The 9,304-nt window shown below is 40.2% G+C and overlaps 1 protein-coding gene across 1 annotated transcript; it reads left to right on the top strand.

Moving 5' to 3' along the window:
* The first annotated feature begins 558 nt into the window (after positions 1–558).
* On the top strand, positions 559–6,123 carry LOC122141222 (somatostatin receptor type 5-like). The gene is made up of 2 exons (XM_042747844.1): positions 559–1,292; positions 6,084–6,123. The coding sequence occupies exons 1-2, from the start codon at positions 559–561 to the stop codon at positions 6,121–6,123; spliced, it is 774 nt and encodes a 257-aa protein (XP_042603778.1).
* Positions 6,124–9,304: the final 3,181 nt, after the last annotated feature.

Here is a 9,304-nt window from a genome sequence, read left to right as displayed (position 1 = left end):
AAAACTGTTTCACTCTGAAAAATGTCACCTTAGGTCCTCAACTTAGGTGGACTCAAACCCACACTAGTGCTATATATAATTTCATTTCTGTGGTTAAATTGGTCCACAAACAACAAATGCACCACAATTTCTCACTTGTATTCAAATGTTTTAATCCATTTGAATAGAAGCCCATGGATAATTCTGAATTTCATGCATGTTGCATATGTTTGCATATGTTTTGTTTTATGTGACATATATGAAGCCATGCCTTGTGACAGCTGTAAAGTGATACTGCAAAAACAGCACAGACTATCATTTACACCTAGAGAGACTGGACATACACTCTTCAGGTGACAAACTCTCCTTTTTGATGGATTTGTTTGTTTGTTTTTCCATTAAGTAATATGCAATAAAATCTTTGTGATTTTTATTGTAATAATTTTGTGATAATATTTGTTTTATATTATATAAAATCATTAGCCCTTTTTGCTTAGAACAAATACTCTTCTCTTTTCAATTAGATCACTGTTGCAACTAATTATTAATTTTGTGAGATTTTGAGAACACAAGGAGGAAATGAACAACTCTACAGTGAACTTCACCACGCCTGAAGCCTCTACAACTCATTCCTTTGTGCTAGTGGACATTCTTGAAATGTGTGCGTGCAGTTTAAGTTTCCTGGTTGGTCTTCCAATACACTCCTTTGTATTATGGCTCATTGTCACAGGAACAGAAAGTGGAGTTGCATCAGTGTTCTTCAAACTTAATCTATCTGTTTGTGAAATTTGTATCTGTGTGGAGAGTTTGATTTTTATACTGTCATTTTGGTTTTCAAATCTCACAAAATTAATATGTTTTTTAATAGGACTAGCGGTCACTGGCCGTCCTCTGTTTCAGTGTCTGATCTGTGCTGAGTGTTACCTGGCAGTGGTTCATCCTGTAACCTTTCTGAAGTACAAACCTCTCAGATACAGAGTGATCTGCTCTGCTGCAGCCTGGATAATTATTCTTGGCTCATGTCTTTTCTCTGTGTTCATCTCACCATATACTATAACACATACATGGTTCTTTTCAGTGCAGTTCCTCCTCTTCCTCTCCATCCAGTTGTTTTGTTTTGTGGCTGTTCTCAGAGCTCTGAAGCAGTCAGGACCAGGACAGAGAGGGAGAGAGAGAGAGGAGGAAAACCACATGAAAAGAAGAGCTTTTCATTTCATTCTTATATGTACTGTGAACACAGTAATCATATATGTCCCATTTACAATCTCAGGATTCTTTACCATTTTAACAAAACAGAATATTCGTGCACTTTGGTGCATTTGTTTGTTTTGTTATTTGTTGGCTGGTTTCGTTGAGCCTGTTCTTTATCTGAACCACTTTGGAAAACTCTCCTGCCTCTCTTCCTTTCAAGTTATGTAGCTTTGTTCATTAATTGTAATTATTAATAACATTCACATTTTATTTAGAGAGGTCCATCACATTAAATTGACTTGTGCGTAACCTTTTTTTGCATCGTTTTATTTTTTATGCACAAATTGTAATAGTTTGGTTTGTGATTATCATATTTGTATTTTTTTATTCATTTATTTATTTTTAAATAAACTATTCATGAATTATGCAGTATCTCAATTTTCTAGTTTGTGGGTCATGAAAAATATTTAATTATATTGAAAATTATACAAATATGTCATTATATTTAAAACATAGACAAGTTTATTTTTTCACAGCACTGCGTATGAGCTAAGTAGAGTTTACACCTTTGAAATGTATACCTTGAATGCACAGTCACTAGGAATGAAAGTCTCATTCATCATTAACATTTAATAGTATTTATGTAATGTCCACAGGGGAAAGGAAAAAAGAAAGATGCTCACCATTTCTCAGTCTATTCAAATGTTTTAATTAATTTGAATGAACAACCACATGCATTTGCTTATGCTTTTGTTTAATGTGACACATCTTTGATAAATGTTTGTGGCAACTCTGAAGTGAGACTACACAAACAGGACGGGTATTATTTACAACCAGAGAGACTGAACATTCACGCTTCAGGTGAAATATTTTAACTTAATTTGTTATTCCATTCAGTGAAATGCAAATATCAGTGTGATTTGTAGACATACTGTAGTTTGAGTTATGGGCTACTGAGATGAATTAGCTGTTGAGTAAAACAAGGCAAGGTCTCTTTTTTTGTAACATTTAAATATACACTAATAAAGTACTTACAAATCATTAGCAAACTATTAGTTTATAGTTAATACATACTTTATAAACTGTGGATAATACATCAATATACTACATACAAATAGTCAATCCTTCATTCATTGTCTCTGTAATTAACACAATTATTATAATTTAATTAGCTTGTAATTAGCTTGAGACAGATCCCCTGTAAAGACCTTGTCTCAGATGACCACCGGGACAAGACCACAGGAAACAGATGATTCTTCTACACAATCTAACTTTGCTGCAGCCTGGAATTGAACTGCTGGTTTCGTCTGGTCAGAGGAGAACTGGCCCCCCGACTGAGCCTGGTTTCCTCTCAAGGTTTTTTCTTCATTCTGTCACCAGTGGAGTTTTGGTTCCTTGCCGCTGTCGCCTATGGCTGGCTTAATTGGGGACACTTCATATACAGCGATATCGTTGACTTGATTGCAAATAATTACACAGATACTATTTAAACTGAACTGAGATGATGACATCACTGAATTCAATGATGAACTGCCTTTAACTGTCATTTTGGATTATTGACACACTGTTTTCCTAATTAATGTTGCTCAGTTGCTTTGAGACAATCTTTTTTGTTTAAAGCGCTATATAAATAAAGGTGACTTGACTTGACTTGACTTGTAGTAAAGGAACTGTTTATTGGGAATTATAAGGGAATAGTTCAGTTTAGATTCAGTCACAGAAAACGAAAAAATGTAATTAAGTGCTTTAAACCAACCTTTACTGAACATTAATTGCACTAGTCTTCCTTAAAATGTTTACAAGTGCATTAAGGATACACACACACATTGGCATATGTGGTTTACAGGGGCTCTCCACAGGTGTAAAGGTTTTAATACTGTACAAACTTCCTATTTTAATATATTAACTACAGTTTATAAAGTATAAATTAATTATTAGTAGTTTGCAAATGATTTGTAAGTACTTTATTAATGTATACTTATCATAAAGTGTATATTTTTTATCTAGTAGCTTGTTTATCTAATATACTTACTCTTATCTTTTCCTATAGATAAATTATTATTTATTGTCAGGGGTCTTATAGAAGACAGGAAGATGAATAACTCTACAGTGACCTTCATCACACTTGCAGCATCTGCAAATCCCACAACTCAATCCATTGGGCTAACAGACAGTCTACAATTGTTTCTGTGGCAGCTTTACTTTCCTGTTTGGTATGCCAACACACTGCTATGTTATATGGCTCATCATCACAGGAGCAGGAAGTGGAGTTGCAATTAGAGTTCTTTTCACAACCGCAATTTGTCTGTTTGTGAGATTGGAATCTGTATGTTCTGTTTCTTAGATACAATGGCAATTTGGTTTCCAAATCTCAAGATAGTGTCAAATTTTATCCAAGGGCTAGACATCACTGGTCGTTCTCTGTTTCAGTGTCTGATGTGTGTTGAGCGTTACCTGGCAGTGGTTCATCCTGTAACCTTTCTGAAGTACAAACCTCTCAGATATAGAGTGATCTGCTGCACTGTGGTCTGGATACTCTCTCCTGCCTCTGTTCCTCATAAGCATCCTCTACAAATAATAATAATAATAATAATAATAATAATAATAATAATAATAAAAATAGTAATAATAATAATAACAACAACATAATAAAATAATAATAAAAATAATAATTAAATAAAGTTTATTTAAGTGTGCTATAACTTCTGTTAAACCAAAAATAGAAAATAGGACAGAGTACTTTGTCCATGTTTAATGTAGTAATCAGAGATATACTTTACATAATTACTTAAGTATGCTTATTCTGACTAACAGACAGAATAGTCTTAGTAATCGGCCTATACTTGTACTTAATCTGTAATACCTATCTTTTTTTTAATTATCCTGTAAGTTAGTATTTTAGTTGGTAATTGTTAGTTTTCCACAGAGAATTAAAAAAAAAAAAATCTGTTCAAGTTTGCTCAATACTGTTTTTGTTTTTTTAACCTCCTGATTTTCACATTAAATATTAGCATAGCTGATGTTCTATGTAATGTTTACAAAGAAGAATCATGTACATATGGTCTTGTAACAGCTGTGAAGTCACTATATAAAACAGCAGTCAAACCAGAGAGACTGAACATTCACTATTCAGGTGACAAACTCTTTTTTCTTTGATTCATTGTCTGTCTCTGCTCTATGATAACAAAGTCAGGACAAGGGTTATGGGCACGCTAGATGGATTAGTTAAGTAAAACGTAATTGAACTGTGGGAAAAAAATATTCATAATAATTTGAACTTAATCTTTGAATGTTAAACACATTTAAATTAGTATTTTTTATAGCATGATATTTATGTATTTATTTATTTTCTGGATATAATTGGGGTATTGTGTAGAATTATAAAATTTACCTACACTATTTTTTCAGTTGCTGTGTCATCATCTGCTTTTTATTGATTTTCTTTGAAAGCACTTAAACATTTCTCTTTCCATAGATCACAACTGCAACATTTTTTCATTTGTTTCTTCTGGTTCTGGTTGGAGAAAACATGGAACTAATGAAGAACTTAACTGAACCTCATTCATCTGCCAACCTCACAGTATCTTCATTTTGGAAAATGGACATATTAGAAATTTGGATGCTGACCTTCAACTTCTTATCTGGTCTTCCTATAACACTCTTATGTAATCTGGCTCATCAGCACAGGAACAGGAAGTGGAAATTTCATTAGAATTCTAATATGTCCGTTTTGTGGGATCTTTTTCTCTGTGGACTCTTTGCTCATTCTAATCACAAAATGGTTTCCATTTCCAAGTCTCACATCAGTAACACAGTTTTTGTTTGGAGTTATTTTCAATGGGCGTCCTCTGTTTCAGTGTCTGATGTGTGTTGAGCGTTACCTGGCAGTGGTTCATCCTGTAACTTTTCTGAAGGACAAACCTCTCAGATATAGAGTGATCTGCTGCACTATGGCCTGGATATTTATTTTTGGCTCTTGTTTGTTCTGCATGTTCAGTCTTCTCTCATTTCCTGTTTATGTATATGTATGGTTCTACTCACTGCAGCTGTTACTCTACCCTCTTCATCCAGTTGTTTTGTCTTGTGGCTGTTCTTAGAGCTCTGAAGCAGTCAGGACCAGGCGAGAGAGGAGGAAAACCACATGAAGAGAAAGAGCATTTAAGTTTAATCCGAGTAACTACTGCTAGCTTGGGTCATCACATATGCTCCATTTACTATCACTGGATTGCACTCTATTGCGACACTGCATAATATTCATATTGCTTGGTCGCTTAGTTATATTTGTTTTATGCTGGGTGGTTTTGTTCAGCCTGGTCTTTATTTGAGCCGGACTGGAAAACTCTCCTTCTTCTGTTCTCCAAACAAAAAAACGTAACTGAGAGATTTGGTTATAAATCCTTTTTATTGTCTGCTTTGTGCCAGTGTCCTGATTACCTGATTGTTTTATTTTGTTAATTTTGCTAAATAAATAAATGCACAGTTAAAGTTCATTTGAGAGATGAACACAAGTTGAGCAGAATATCTGAGCAGTCAGAAATAATGTTCTCCAGAGAAATGTATAATAATAAATATATATATAATATATATATATATATATATATATATATATATATATATATATATATATATATATCCATATATTACATGTTTCATGCATATTGTTATTTCTTTTACAGCATCAAAATTATTCATTTTTGTTAGCTAATAAATACAAAACTGTTTGGTTGATAACATTTGTTGTTTACGTATGTAGCATCAGCATAAAATGTATGAAAATGTCAGTATGTATGGAGACGGAAGATCACACAGATAAGTTTGTATTTATTGACACAAGCAGAGGAGGTATGGTAAACAGTGGTGTAACGGTGATTGCAGAGAGTGAGTAAAATGATACTGTCCTTGTATTGATGTAGGGTGAAGGTCCTGGAAGTAGCAGAGGAGTGGAGACGTTGAGGGCTAGAGACACACACACACACACACACACTCACGATCGACACAGGAGGTAACTGGGAATCACTGGAGACAGGTAAGTATAGCATGCAAGTCCTTGAAGTTGGCAGGTAGATAATCCTAGTTGCGGACGAGACCAGGACAGTGACTGTGTGAGTGTGAGTGTCTTTTAAGTGCTGGTAGATGAGGTGCTGACGAGGGGGCAGGTGTGTGTGATCAGTACTCAGGTGAGGGAATGCGCTGTGATTGGAAGGGGTTGGAGCCTGGCGTGTCTGTGACAGTGACCCCCCCCCCCATCCTTACATCCCTTGCACGTACCTTCTGACCTTGGATGCCATGTTGGGCCACCAGAAGCGTTCTTTTAGCAACGAGAGGGTTTCATTGACCCCGGGTGGCCAGTGCCTAGTGAGGTGTGAGCAGCGTGGATGAGTGGAGTGCGCCGTGTCCTGCTGATATACTGCCTGTCAGGTGGGGCAACCGGGCGGGGTATTGGCAGAGGCACTTGAAGGAGGGTATGGTTTCCGTGGACCAGGTGGTTGGGCTGACCATCAGTCTTTCAGGGAGTATGGATTCAGGTTCTTCAGAGTTTTCTTCAGGTGTGTAACAACGGGAGAGGGCGTCAGCCTTGACGTTCTTGGATCCGGGTCTATAGGAATTTGTAAAATGGAAACGGGTAAAGAATAAAGCCCACCGGTCTTGTCGGGGATTGAGTCTTTTGGCCATTCTCAGGTTCTCCAGGTTTTTATGGTCCGTAAGTACCTGGAACGGATGCTTGCTCCCTCCAACCAATGCCTCCACTCCTCGAGCGCTAGCTTGATAGCCAGAAGTTTTTGCAGTTGCCGATGTCGTAGTTCACCTCCGCCAGGTTGAGCGTGAGGGAGAAGAAGGCACATGGATGGAGTCTGCTGGATTCCCCTGCTGCTGCGAAAGCACCGCTCTCTACTCCGGTGGTGGAGGCGTCCACTTCCACTATAAAAGGTTTGTCAGGGGTCAGGGTGCACCAGTAGAGGAGCGGAGCTCAGTGAAGGTTCCTTGAGGGTAGCGAAGGCCTCCGTGGCCGATGGGGTCCAGGACAGAGACTTGGGCTTATTCCGGAGAAGGCTTGTAAGTGGACTGATGATGGAGCTATAATTCTGGATGAAGCGGCGGTAGAAATTGGAGAAGCCGAGGAATCTTTGGAGTTCTTTGACAGTGGTAGGTGTTGGCCAGTTCCGGATGGCATCCACCCCCTTCCCCTCGTCCATCCGGATGCCACTGCTGTCGATGTTGTATCCAAGGAACTGCACTGAGGGCTGAATGGAAGGAGCCACTTTTCCACTTTCAGGTAGAGTTGGTATTCCCCTCAGGCGTTTCAGGACCTCTGCAATGTGGTGACGATGTTCGGTCCAAGCTCCGGGAGTAAATAAGGGTTTCATCTATGTAGACCAGGACTAATTTGTGGAGAAACTCCCGGAGCACCTCGTGGATGAAGTCCTGGAATACGAAGGGGGCGTTGACCAGGCCATACAGGCATCACGAGGTACTCGTAGTGTCCCAGTGGGTGTGATGAAGGCTGTCTTCCACTTGTCCCCCTCACGTATCCAGATGAGGCTGTACGCACTGCGGAGGTCCAACTTGGTGAAGACAGTGGCACCACGGAGGTGTTCCAGGGCTCCTGGGACGAGAGGAAGGGGATATCTGAATTTCACGGTGATATGGTTGAGGGCTCGGTAGTCTATACATGGCCGCAAGCCTCTGTCCTTTTTTCTCCGTACTCAAGAAGTTCGAAGCAGCAGGGGAAGTGGATGGACGGATGTAACCTTGAGCCAGAGCCTCCTCGATGTACTCTTCCATGGCCTTCTCCTCCAGGATAGAAAGGGGATAGATCTTTCCCCCTTGGCACTGACTCACCCGGAAGCAGATCAATGGCGCAGTCCCATGGCCGATGTGGAGGCAGCTTGGAGGCTCTTTTTGAGCAGAAAACATCACGAAGGGGGCGTAACATGACGGTATGTCCACAGATCGTCCTTTCCATCGGACTCTCTATGGAGGTCGCACAGACAGAGAGTGGTTTTGGAAAGCAGAGAGGATGGAACAGGAACCTCGGGAAAACAGTCCATGAAACAGGTTTCGCCCCACTTCAGGATTTCGCCAGTTTTCCAGGATAGGGACTGGGTTATGCTGCTCCAACCACGGGCGCCCTAGGACCCACGTCAGCGGTGGATTCCTCCAGAACCAGCAGATGGATCTTTTCCTTGTGAAGAATGCCAATTTGCAGTTGAAGAGGCCCGACACTACGGCGAACCTGTCTCCTGCTCAGCGGCCTTCCCATTATTGAGTGTCATCTGGTAGGAGGATTGTGTGGCCGTGGTCGGGAGGTGAGCTGACGGCAGAAGAGCCAGAGATGAAGTAGCCGGCTGACCCAGAATCGAGGAGTGCATTGACTGGAATAAAAAATATCAGCAGCAGTAAGTGTCATAATAGTGGGTGAGTGGTTTCATCTGATTTAAGGTAGGGAAGATGGCACTCACCAGAGAAAGAGGAGGGCGTATGGGGCAAATGTAGAGAGGATATGCCCCGGAGATCCGGAGTATAGGCACAGATTTCTGGGTCAGCCTTCTCTGCCGTTCAGCTCCAATCAGGCGGGTAGAGTCCATTTGCATGGGTTCGTGGGCTGGTTCTGGAGGGCAGACGGGCTCTGGTCGGGCAGAGGGAGATGTTGTGTTGAGGCTGGCCCTGGTGCTCTTCGAGACACGACTGCATACGAGTGGCGAAGCGTATGGAGAGTTGGATGAAACATTCAAGCCCGATGGGTATCCTCGTATGCAGCGAGATGCAACCGCACTCAGGGATCCAATCCTTGTCGATAGGTAGTTAGTAGGGCTTGTTCATCATCCACCCACTTGTGGCCGCGAGAGTTCTAAAATCTGAAGAGCATAATCATTCACAGACATCTTGCCTTGTTTTAAATTGTATAGTTTCTCACCGATGGACGAATCCCAGGTAGGTTTTCCGAAAAACTTCCCTGAAGTTGTCAACAAAGGCTGGTATATGACTGGATGACAGGATTATTCTGGGTCCAAATGGAATCGGCCCATTGAAGTGCTTTACCTTTCAACTGTGATACGATGAATGCCACTTTGGATCTCCCGGTGGGGAATAAGTGCGGCTGCATCTCCAGGACCAGCGAGCATTGCAGGAGAAA

Source organism: Cyprinus carpio, chromosome B21, assembly GCF_018340385.1.
Source record: "Cyprinus carpio isolate SPL01 chromosome B21, ASM1834038v1, whole genome shotgun sequence".
NCBI classification, from domain to species: Eukaryota; Metazoa; Chordata; class Actinopteri; order Cypriniformes; family Cyprinidae; genus Cyprinus; species Cyprinus carpio.
Note: the sequence above shows the minus strand (reverse complement) of the source record. Positions and strands in the feature narration are given on the sequence as shown.

Coding starts and splice junctions, on each gene's coding strand:
- LOC122141222 (XM_042747844.1), top strand. CDS start 559: ATGAACAACTCTACAGTGAACTTCACCACGCCTGAAGCCTCTACAACT. Junction 1,293..6,083: donor CAGAATATTCGTGCACTTTG/GTGCATTTGTTT, acceptor GTATTGATGTAG/GGTGAAGGTCCTGGAAGTAG.